Source organism: Amphiprion ocellaris, chromosome 19 (assembly GCF_022539595.1).
Source record: "Amphiprion ocellaris isolate individual 3 ecotype Okinawa chromosome 19, ASM2253959v1, whole genome shotgun sequence".
In the NCBI taxonomy this organism is placed as follows: Eukaryota; Metazoa; Chordata; class Actinopteri; family Pomacentridae; genus Amphiprion; species Amphiprion ocellaris.
In genome coordinates this window covers 26,645,005-26,657,786 of record NC_072784.1, presented here as the reverse complement: position 1 = coordinate 26,657,786, position 12,782 = coordinate 26,645,005, and the positions used below count along the sequence as shown (strand labels likewise).

At 39.3% G+C, this 12,782-nt stretch overlaps 1 protein-coding gene across 1 annotated transcript in view; it reads left to right on the top strand.

Moving 5' to 3' along the window:
- Window positions 1-12,782, top strand: part of LOC111565363 (alpha-1,6-mannosylglycoprotein 6-beta-N-acetylglucosaminyltransferase B) — a 75,068-nt gene that overhangs the window by 5,337 nt on the left and 56,949 nt on the right. The window contains exon 3 of the mRNA XM_023265410.3: window positions 11,098-11,242. Within this exon, the coding sequence (XP_023121178.2) occupies window positions 11,098-11,242 (145 nt within the window). The remainder of the gene's footprint in view (window positions 1-11,097; window positions 11,243-12,782) is intronic.

Here is a 12,782-nt window from a genome sequence, read left to right as displayed (position 1 = left end):
ACATGACTGTTCATTGTTTCTGTCACGAGCTCCTGTCGCCGGGTGATAAAAGCAGTGATTTTCTCTTGGCTTGTGCTGCAGGTATGACAGCAGGGACTGTGCTGATTGTTGTTTTAGTCAAGATGGACAGTGACACTTACCCAGATTTAACTGCTAAAATGTTTTCTGTCTCAGATTGCTTTGTTGTTTACAGCTTTGTGGATTTCAATGTCTTATATTTAAAGAAACATTTGTTGTATATTTAGGGCCAAGGCAGACATACAGCAAATCTTTTGTTCCCTCTTGTTGTTGCTTGGCATTACAATAAACCGGGATGATACTCGTGATATTTTTTGTCCTGGACAGTAAACAAAACTGCTCATTAGCAGTCTTTTGTGGACTGGACTGCTGTTATATACTGCTGCTGTTGGTTTAATTTTGTGTGTACATGTCCTGTCAGTTAATTAATTGTGACCTGGTGGAACCAGTGGGAAATTAAGTGTTACAGTTTTGATTACAACTCTCTATAAATTAGCTCCCGTAATGTAATTGCCTCTATTGGAGTGTGGCCATAAACTGTGTGCAGGAACTTGCACGTATCAGTGCTCATGCATCCAAAACATCGAAGAGCAAGAGTAATTAATGCACAAGCAACACAGCTGCTTATTTAGATAGTGCCAACATGTAGAGTTCTGTGTTAGCTAAAACTTAACATTACATGTTGGTTGGATTTCAGTGTTTTTTGGAAGATAGCTACTGTATGTGTTCAAGTATCATCTGCTGCAAACTGGGTCAGGAGGTTCACTTCCACTGTTGGTACAGGTAGCATTATCTATTCTTGTTGTTTCTCTTTCTTTCATGCATTTTTTGTGTGAAGACAGGAAATAGGTTGATGCAAAGTAGTTAGAAAGGGGGAAAACAGTAGAATAAAACTACAATGTTCCATCCTGAACAACAATTGTGTGCTGTGACACTGCAGTGGCACACTCGAGTGTTTCTTGGTAAATTGCGAGGTACGCGTTTTAATGAGGGTACAGTTCAAACAGTAATTATTTAGACAGATAATGGTGTTTTGTGTGTTGTTTTCTACGTTCTGTACTTAAGCAAGTTCAATTTAGAATAAAATAATGAACATTACGTTAAAGCACCAATTCTCAGGTTTTACCTGAGTCGATGTACATAGATATTGAAATAACTGTGACATCTCTTTTAATAAATAGTGCCTAAACTGCAAGGATTCATAAGTAAATGGATACTTGTTTACCTAATGCGTATATGTTATTTTAACAGTAGAACTCATGTGTGGCTGGTGTGGTTGATTTAAAGTTGTTTTTTAGATTGAGTCAAAATGAGAATTAAAGATGTGAGCATGCAAGTGTAGAACATCATAACAAGGGTAAAAAAAAAGAATAAGCACAAATCTATTAAGAAAAAATCAACAGCTGGGTTCTTTCTAAAAAAGCAGGTACAAACAAGGACACAAGGAAATGGCAACTGTCTTGGTCAACCGAGCAGCTCAAGTTTAGTAGATGAGCAAAAAATCAGTGTGAAGAAAAGCCGTGTGGATTCGCCACATGATGTAAAGCTCCGGTAAGCCTCAAGGACATGAAGGCTGGGTTGAAGCTCTCAACATCAAAAGAAAAAGCAAAATGTGGAGCACAAAAAGAACAGGTCATGACCCAAAACATCACATTTCATCTGTCAAACATGGCAGTGTTTCTTTCTTTATGGTCGCCACTGGAACTGGCATGTATTGAAGATTTTGCCTCTGACAGAAGCAACAGGATGAACGCAGAAGGAAAACAGAAGCATTCTGTGTGCTCACATTCAGCCAAAAGCATCAAAACTCATCGGACGGCATTTCATCATTCAGCAGGACAACAAAACATACCGACAAAGTAACCAAAGAGCATTTCAGGATGAAGAGATGGAATATCCCCGTCTGGCAGAGTCGTTCTCCTGATCTCAATTTGACTGAGCTGTAAAAGCTCAGAAGAGACTCTCAACAAGCTCAATCTGAGGGTGGCTGCAGTAAAAGCCTGGCAGAGCAGCATCAGGAAAGATGTAAAGCACCTGCTGATGGATCTAATACTTCTGGCAGTATCTGACTATAAATTCAAAGGTAAATTTTCCAAAAGAATGAAATACTTTACTACCACCGTTAAACCTAGGATCCTATGTGTTAAAAGAGCTGTAACTCACACACAGTTCTTTCAATATTAACATAAACCTATTCAGATCAAAGCTGAGACTTGGCACTTTAATGTCCATTATTTTATTTCAAATTGAATGTGCAGAGCATAAAGAACAAGAACTGCAACTCCCAATAGTGTGTATTAGCAGCTGTGCCTTTCCCCACTTTGTAAATTGCTATTTTAAGACATAACCTAGGTATCAAACATGAAATAACAATATGAGTTACATTTGCAGCAAACCGATGAAGGTAAAAATTCTGCAGTGTTTCAGTCTCACAAAACTTCATCATGCTTTTAAGTAAATGTATTGTTTTATCTGCATGCCGTGGGCTGGAAGCAGAGGTTAGGAGATAGCAAGTGAAAGAGACAGATTAAGGTTTTAATTGAAGTTCGAGAGAGCCATGATTAAAAAGTAGTGCAGGTAGTTTCCCCTTTTCAGCGCTGTCAGGCATAATAAGAGGTTGGAGCTGCACACATGATAAGTGACAGAGGTTTTCTGCTCTAATAGCTTCTGGATCCGGCAGCTCCCTCATAGGTGCCAAAAATAAGAGGGCAACTCAATCTCAATCAGACATTTCTGTAATGAATATTTGAATTGGGAGCGAGAGGACAGGGAGAGGGTTGGCTGAGCATGTCTGAGTTCAGACCACGAGGGAATGTACGATTTCATCCTGGTGACAGGTGAGGTGCACTGGTCTGGCCATAAGCGGCATCGCCAAGAATACCGGCCAGTTAGAGAGCATATCAGGAACGACAGGATTTATTTATTTAGCTTCAGAGGTGCTAATAGGGAGAAGAAGAAGTAGCTGGATACAAATCAGACGAGATGCTTTTCTGCCGTATGTAGTCTTGTAATAAATAAATGACTACATTTCTAACATAAAAAATACAAATAATATTGTGCACTGCTTAAAGTGGACACAGTCCTGGCACTTCTACGTTTTATTTTTTGCCATACTGTCACTTTTTTCTTGAGTACATGCACTTCTAACAAGCTGTCAGTGTTCTGTTTTCTGTCCCCTCCATATCATACATTGTATATGGTTTTAATTGCTAATTTTAAATTGTCTGTAGGTGTCAATGCAAGTGTGATTGTTTGTCTGTATATGTAGCCCTGTGATAGACTGTTAGCTGTCCAGACTGTCCCCTGCCTTCACCATAAGTTAGCTGGGATAGGCTCCAGTCCCCGTGACCCTAATGAGAATTAAGCGGTGTATAGATAATGGATGGATGGATATATGTTATGCATCTGACCCGGGATTTAAAGTGTCATGTCAATGGTTTTACAAATACCTTGTTTAACAGTCATGTCACATCTCATCACATCTTTTTCATCTGTTGCACAGTAAATATTGAAATTTAACTTGACTTAAAATTGTAAATTTGTACAAAACACTATATGACAAAAAAATCTCCCCAAATTATTTAGCCCTATCAAACCCCTTTAACCTCAGCATGTTTTTGGATTGTGGGAGGAAGCTGGAGAACCTGGAGAAAACCCATGAATGCACAGGGAGAACATGCAAACTCAATGTAGAAAGAACCCAGGAAGGTGGGGACATGAACCAGGGAACCACCAAGCCACTGTGGAACCACATAACATACAGTCTTTCCTAAATTGCAAGCTTTGCGACCATTTATGGGCTCCAACTATCGCTATCTTAGCACTGCCTAACTGCCAACTAATCCAAAAATACAAAGAGGTGGGAATCAGTAGAGCTGATGCAGGCCATGCAAACTTCTCTGGGTCATGGAGTCTCCTATGACAACTCTTAATAGAATTTAAACTGGTAAATGACATTTAATTTAACTCCTCATCCGATTCTCATGAATAGGCAAACTGACAATAGAGACCAAAAAAATTTTTAGTACCAGGCTGCAAACATGTTTAATTCTGCTGTAAAGTTTTGCATATATTTCACATAGGGGTCCATGAGGACTGACTCACTGTTGGAGCCTTAAGTGGCTGTTTGTGGAACTGCAGTTTTTTATGCTTATGCATTGGCTTAATTTTTCATCTCCAGAGGTTGCAACGTGTTTCCACGAGCAAATTACAGTTGTCCTAAGTAAACTGCATTAGCCATCAGGCACCTGGTGATGCTCTATTCCTATTCATTATTGGCAGCTTGTCTAAGAGGAGAAAGTATTCAGACATTTAGTTTGCACAGCCGCATGGCTTAGTAGGCAAGTGGCATTGAGCAAATAGCAGTAACAATAAATCAATATCTTCATTTGTATTTCATCTCTTTATAGACTGTCTGTCTTGTTCTGTTTGTGTCTTGCTTGTCAGCTACTTCCAATGGTTGTGTTCTGTAATTTTGTGCCTGACAGAAATGACACTGAAATACAACTATTAAAACTTCAACAGGCACCGGTTCATGCTTTCATGTTTACATGCACAACATTAAACTTGCTCTTTCCAGCTACAACCTCCAGACCTCCTCACACATAACTTAAAAACAACAAATTAACTTTTTAGTGTCTGATTTAATTACAGCTCAAATATCATTGTGGGGAGTAGACTATTTACCACGCAGCAGAGCTAAAGTTTTACAGTTTCTTACTTGTGTTAATGGCAATATTCTCTCCCTTTAAGAATCTATATGAAAATTCTGTTTAATTGTTATTACTCCACCAAGGAATGACAGAGTTATGTGACGATCGGCATACGTTTGTCTGTCTCTTTTGTCTGTCTGTCTGTTTGTCTGTCTGTCTGTTAGCAACATTACTCAAAAACAGACTAACGGATTTGGATGAAATTTTCAGGGTAGGTTAGAAATGACACAAGGCCCAAGTGACTCGATTCTGGTCATGATGTGGCTTATAGTTTAGATCCACAGATTTGTTAAAGATTTCTGTATCATTGCGAGATCACGGCATTGCGTCACTGTAACTATGACTACAAGTGAACACAACGCTAGCTGCCTGCTGACGATCACATGATTGCGATCCTGCTAAAAATCAACTGTGGCAGACTTATCTTGAGCTATCTGTCCGAAATGATACAAGGAACAACTGATTTAATTGTGGGGGTGTTTCCGAGTCCCAGCAATTCCAGCCGCCCGCTACATATTTAGGTCATGCAATTTGGTAATAACGTACACATGCATAACACACCTGTGCTCAGTGCAAGGTTATTTTATTTGTGGGTACATGTATATTAAATGGCCACATTCTATGTTCTAATTCTGCCACAACTTTTTTCAAGATTTCAGCCATCAGAAATGATACGACTGAGCAGCCTTGGTAGAGTACTGTGCTCTTTGAGTGCTTTTCTTCTTTGTTTATGCCTCATTCTGTTCTGTGTTATCCTTCGACCTTCAGACAGAACAAGCTCTTTTAAAGGAGGTAGAATTGTAGTTGGGAGCACTGGGGTGTCAGATGTGACTGAGTGCCAGTGGCAAGTGGTTTCCATGACACATGGTTCAGGTATCAAGGACACTTTGGCAGATTTTGCTCTGGGCCTCAGGGAGGTCAGGACTGGGAATATCTGGAACCAAGGGCATCCCAAACTACTGACTGCATTACAGTCAGTTATATGCTGCTTATAGTCATCTATTTTTTACTGACTAATTGTACTGGTTGCCTCTTTGATTACATAAATTTCTGTCATGATCGTCAGCAATGTCTCCTAGTATTTTTTATTCACTGTGGAAATTCATAATGTAATATGCTAGTTAATGATTCACTGATACCGGCTGACACGCACGGCAACATTTGCATAAGGGGAGTCTTTTTTTACACTCCAAGCACGGACAGAATGTTGGAAGATTAGACAACAAAAATACCCAAACTTCAAATTGTCTGCAAGGTGTTCAGGATATCTTGTCATTCTGTACTTTTTGATGTTTCACCTGTTGGAGAAAGGAAGAAGAAGGAAAATTTTTAATTAAAAAACTGATTGAACACGGTTTTCACATACAGATGGTATGACTGGCTCAAGAAAACCTGAACCAACAACTGGAATGTGTTTTTAATTAACAGTTTCAATCCACAACAATATGTGAGAATACAATGAGAAAACAAAAAACAGCAATGTATTATAACACACAACAGCATTTGTTCTTGCTGTTAGTCATTTTATCTATACTGTTGTACTTTTTTCCTCTTTCTTGCCTCAGTTATTTTACTGTTTCGCTAAGTTGTGGAATGTATCCAATTGCATATTCTTGAATACTGTATTCCGATATGATTTGAGGTATGTGTTTACTCTACTACATTGATTCCACGGTATTATTACTTTACCAATTAAGATTTTACTCCCCAGATGTATCCTACTTTATATCACACAAGTGCTTTATGCTGTTGTTCCAATTTTGCATGCAAATAATAGTTTTCTGTTTTTGTTTTAGTGCTTTTTAAAAATACCAATGTATTGGGCTCCCAGTGGGACTGTCAGTCATTTGGAAGAACAGACACAGATTTACTCCTATAAATACTGCTCTTCCCAAGATAAGACAGTGTTCAAAGTCAGATATGTAACGCACAGTTTCCTGATCAAATGCTTTACATCAATCAGATTAAAAATTTTTGTTCTATTGTACAAGTGGGATGAAAGTAGTGCGATGTACATATGGTTGACATGCACAAACAAAGAACAAATGTAAGCATTTTGGAGGCTGCAAAGCGAGTAGGCGAGAAGGATTGGTATGCGAGGAGAAGGATCGGTTTGTCAGAGCTCCGAGATGTGTTTGGCTGTAACAAACCGAGAATATATCTCTGCAAAATTTGGATGACAGCAGTGTGGATTTTTAGCCAACAGTGGCAGATTCAGATTGTCCTGATTTTGCATTGCTGAAATGTCGAGACGTATAAATAAAACACAAATGTTTACTAGAAGTTACTGAAAATGAACGAGTGTTTAATTGATTGTGCTTCAGATAAAGGATGGAATTAGCAAATTTATTTTATGCAATATGCAAATTAACTTTGCTTGTCTAAGTTTTCCTGTCCTCAGTTGATAGATCTTGTATACTGAATACGTTGTTAGAATGAGGGTTGAAGTACTGTAGTAATATGACTCTAATCTGAATGCTGTGCTGTTGCTTTAACGAAATAAACACATATCAACTCTTCTTGCTAAGCTGGTTTGCATTAGTGTATTTGGACTCGATTAAAAACTGTATTGGATTAGATATCAAAATGTCCAAACAAATAGCATGTATTTAAAAGACAAAAAGCAAATTTTAGGCTCATTTTACAGTAACTCACATCTCCACAAGCTCATATCTTGTGCATGTTGTTTTGCATCGTCATCTCCGTCTTTCCTATCGAGCTCTTCTGCTGTGTCACTTTGTAGACACACTTGTTGATGCCATTGCAGATATTTCAAGCTGCATCAGTGGTCCTCGTTTATCGCTGATGGGATCCTTGCTGTCGTTTCTACCATGTTTTTCTTGATTTTACTCAAAATTTGTGGCCCAGTCCTCTGCCGGGCTGCCAGTGCACCTTCTGTTCTCCATTTTTGATGGCAACTCCAACTGTAGAGGACAAAAGACTAAGGTTTTGCAGATCTGAGCAGATTCTTTCATGCAAACAAACAATGCTTGACCTTTCCTCTGAGCTCACTTCACTTGTCTTATTTAATTTATAGCAAATTTGCAAAGTCATTTACCCTTTAAAAGTCATTTACCCCTAGCAGACTAACTGTAAGTGTAGTAATTCATGTTTTACCGATTTCAGTAGAAACTATTTAGCAGCTAAATGTGTTTGTTTTTTTTTTACTCCACTATCAATTTATCTAGAGGTGTATGAAATAATCACACAATCTTAATGGAAATTTGCTGATTCATGATTTGCTTCATTATTGTAACTTCATTAAAGCAGCATGTTCAGTAATTCATAATCAGTATTCAGGTATTTTATCCATAAAGGGAGTAAGAACAATTACAATAATGCCATGCAGTCTAAATCTACACACAGTACAATTCTGCACCAGGTTACAGTTGCCCAGCGGGTTGCATGATTGGAGGCAACAGCAGTCAGACGTCCTGCAGAGCGTGGATTGCATGTGAGCACGACATGTCAGTCCTGCTTGTTGTCATGTTCGAAAATACTCAAGATGCTTTTTGACCGTCAATTTTTTTCAATATTTTTCTATTAAGGTGGGACATTGTTCCATTACCAGTGTCGTGTACTCCTCTATTTTACAATTTATTTGTAAAGTGACTTGACTATAGCTCATTGTCAAGCAATTTAGTGTAATTTTTAAACATCTCCCTGAAGTATAATCCCTAAATGAAGGACTTAGTGACATTGTGTGTGGATTTTAATGAAAACTGGACCTCTAAATCTATAAAAGACATTCAGATTGCTTTGCAGTGATCTATGAATTCATGTTGAGAGGCTGTGTTTCATGCACTGGCAGCCTCTCCTTGTTTTGCTCATAAACATTGTCTCGGCCGATCACCACTTTCTCTGCTCGACTGAAAGGTTTCTGGAAATGCCTGAAAGATTAGCTTTATATGCCAACAGCCACCGACTTGCAGACAGAAGTGTGTACGGTCAAGGCAAAGTTTGCTAATGTCGCCGATAAGAGAAGAATTCAGCAACAGGCAGACAGGATTAGTAGACAAACGGCTCAACTACTGAGGCAGACAGACAATCTGGTGAGGAGCTGTGGCTCGTGGAGAGGGAACATTCTATATTTTAGAGAGCTGATGAGAAAATTACTAGCACGTGAGGGAGAAAGGTTGAAACACACCGAGTGCTAAACATTATAAAGAGATACTGGCCGCAGAGTAATGGGTAAAAACCTGTGGCATCGACTTGTCTGTTTGGGGGGAAACATTTTTCCAAATGGAACCCGTGGGGCTCTGCGAGGGCAGCTGTTTATAGCTGGTCAGCCAGTTTCCCAGCTCACATTCACACAGCAGGCCACAGTACAAATGATGATCTAATTGGAATTTGTTCATAGTATTGATTGTGCCGTGGCACTTTCGAAATTAAGTCGTTAAAGGAGATTAGCTGCTGCTAAACAGGCCTTTTATTAACCATCCGATGAGGAATGACACAGGTGAAGCTCTACATTCTCACATAGATGCTATCAGCTCCACTACTACACACCTGAAGCTGCATTGGAAAACAAACATTAGCCGATGTTTCCCAGGAGAACGCAAGAGCAAAAGGGAGCCTGACGAGGAGCTGATTACAAACATACATACGGCTCAGTGCTAAAAATGTACATTGTAGGAAGCCTGTTCTGTCCCAGTAATGGTGATTTACTAGCACAATGTGTGTGAGGATTATTGCTGTGAAGACATGTGAGTTCTTCCCACACTTTAGCCCAGAGGCTGTGTTTAGATTTACTGCAGCAAGTACACTGCAACTGATAAAGGAGGCTCTGAAATACACAGAAATCCTGACAAATAAATGTACAATGAAGGGGTAAAATAGCTATTTGTTCAGGATTTACTAGTTTGGTCTCAGATGCAACAGGTTTTGCAGTTTAAACAGCATCGTGATGTTACTTCCAGTGATTTCTTCCTTCCTAAATCTCGTCGCCTTTTTTCATCCTGTATCGTTCTTCTATCAAATGTATTGTTAAATTGCTGCTATGAAGCAGAAAATCTGAATGTAAATTCATTTAGTTTATTTCTCTGCTCATGGAAGGGAAATTTGTTCTCTAACTGCTGAATTATTCAAAGGGAGACATCTTTAGGTTGGAGGATACTAGAAATGATTAAAACTGTGCTAAGCCAAAGAAAAAAATACGTAAAGGCAACAAAGGTGCAAGAATTGGAGAATATCTGGGTTCTCACCAATTAGATTCACTTTTATGCTTTTTAACTGTTGGTTGTAATGTTTTTGTGAGCCTTGTTCATGATGCAGAATGTTTCTCTCTCAAAACCACACAAAGACCAGAAAGAAGTGTGACTTTTCTTCTCTCTCCTTATTTTATTTACTGGTGATGCAATGCAATTTTTTCTGTGAAAGGTGACTTTTGCCTGGGTGGTGATAAATGAACTCTGACAGGGGAAGTGAGTCTGCACACGTTGCAATTTCTAAAGCCTTTTGCAATTGATGAGGGAGAGGAGAAGCTTTATTTTCACTCTCAGCCTCCAAGAACAATATAAGGCTGTTGTTGGTTTCTGCAATTTTTTTCCTCAAGAGTTCAGACCACAAATTCACTCTGAAGACCCGAGACTGGCGTTATTTATCTGGACCCTTTGAATTTTCTTCATCAAAAACGACTTAAGAACTTCTGCCTGAGGCAACAAGCTAACTTCTTAGCAATCGATGCAGTTCCTTGTTATTAGTAATGCTCGGCATTGAGCTTAGTGTGATCAAAGAAAACAGCGCTGGGTCAGGACCTCCACTCACCATCAATGCAGTCAAGAACCTGCTTTGACCTTATTGTCTGTAGCTGCTGGCACATTAATTGACTTGGTGTTTGCTAACAGCATCCTTCTGGTTTACCACCAGTCAGGTCATTAATAATTTAAGCCAGGCAGGAAGACAAATCCAATACTGAGAGTCTAATTTGCCCATTCCTGCGCTTTGCTGGAGCTCTGACTCCTCACTGAGCTGCCGGGTTTAGTAATGAATGACAAACGTAGATAGAAAATAGACTAAAATGACCTTTAAAGGTAAAGCGCAATGTAATGGGACCCTCATTTAAAATGTGGCCTTGGTGAGCCTGTGCTACATTGGTGCATTTAAACTGCTGGTGCACAAGTATTCTGGTCGTATTTAGGACAGCAAACATGTTGTTTTGATCTACTGGCCTCCTTTTCAAGATTATATAAAGCCACACATTAATATATAAATTGTTTATATACATGCATGCTGTATAATGTCAAAAACATGTTGAATTCATAACTTATTCTAATCTCTCCTGCTGCTCTTGTATTCTTTGTCCTCTATTTGCCATCTCATTTCTGTTTTTAATCACAGTATCTGTTCTGTTTTGGGGTTTTTTTAGTACTTGGTGGCCAGGAGTCTCGCGGGGTGCTGAGAAAAATCAGCGACATGCTGGAGGTGATCATGAAAAGGATGGACGCTCTGTCTAAACTGGGAAACACCAGTGACACACACCGGCTGGATGAACTCAGCTCGGCCCTGGACAGGTTGGTGCAACTCTCACCTGTATGCTGCTTATACTGTAATTGACAAGAAGTAAAAAGCTCTCCTCCTGTACCTTATTGGACTGATGTTGTAGCAGAAGATGTAGCTAATGTGTCTTACTCATGTTTGCCACTTGTTCCAGAAAGGTTTTCACCCGAAAGTTTAGTGGAAATTGAAGATGGTTGGTAAAGGAACTATTGTATTCTTAAAGGCCAGTGGTTGAACTAAACATGCAGAAGACTGTGTTTAGTGAAAATGTGTATAAATATAGTGCCAGAGTTTAGTTCATGCTCTACTCTAAGCTTTTGCAGTGCTCCTAAAGAAGAAAGGAGCCTTTATTTGTCACAAATACATTACAGCACTGTGAAATTCTCTTTTTTTTCTCACAGATAGGCTTTGCTCAAGAGACAAAAGTGGCGGCAGTACGTGGGCTGAATCTTCTGATCAGTAACCCAGAGCTTCAACCACTGAGCCACCACCCTGTGCTTTTATTGTAATTGTGAAATTGTGAAATGTAAGATGCAGTGATCTTATAAGGTTTAAGTGTGTTGAAGATTTGTACAAAATCAAGTTTTCTTGTACAACTACACCTATAATAACTACTTTCCAGTTACTTCATGATAAGTTTTGGATCTGGTTATTGTTCAGACTGCAGGGCTTCTATGGCAGATTTGCTGCTAAGACACTACAGGAGTTCAGGAAATACGAAACTCAGCTAGTACAACCATCACTGCACTCACAGAACCGCTGCATGTAGTCAGTGTTAGACCCATTAAAAATTAATGTGTCACAGCCATAATCTTAACAAGCAAAGTGCAGCCGCGACTACGGTCGCAGTGACAGCTGAGTGTGCAGCCAAAACCACAGAGATGGTTTGTTTCAGCAGCGGTCAGTGAGAGAGCTGGTGAAGCAGCTCCTCTGGTTTCCTTTCTAACTGCAGTGGTGAGGACTTGTTCCTGAGCCGTGACTCTGCTGTAGTCACGACCAGCAGCACTCTGCTGTACTACATGATGCACGATACAGCACAGCCTGCCTCCACCAGTCAGATTAAATGCAAATACTGCAAGGTCATGCCTAAATCGTCCTGCAAAAAGTTCTTGCTGTGACCTTTCGGGGCTCCACAGCTTTGGGTTTGACACTAATAGCTTTGAGTCTGGTGGACACTTAGCTTTTCCAGTTACCTGACAGATTGTATTATTTACTCAGGACACAAATGTAAAATTCATACATATTTTAACAGTTGCACTACTTTTTCTTGTTTATCAGACAGTTGTATGGCAAAAGATGTGAAACTAGATGGAGAGTTCTTCAAAAGTTATAAATTTCATCAGGCCTTCACTATAAGTAAGTTATTCACTAATTATGTGTGTTTTAGGTACAGTGGCTTGGAAAAGTTAGGGTCAAATATTCTGCTACTGTGAATAGTTAAATGAGTAAAAGATGAACTGATTTGCAAATTTTATTACTATCTTTTTATGTTCATATTATCTCCATCTGCCACAGTTGGAAAAGGAAAAGGAAATGGAAAATGGAAAAGGCCCA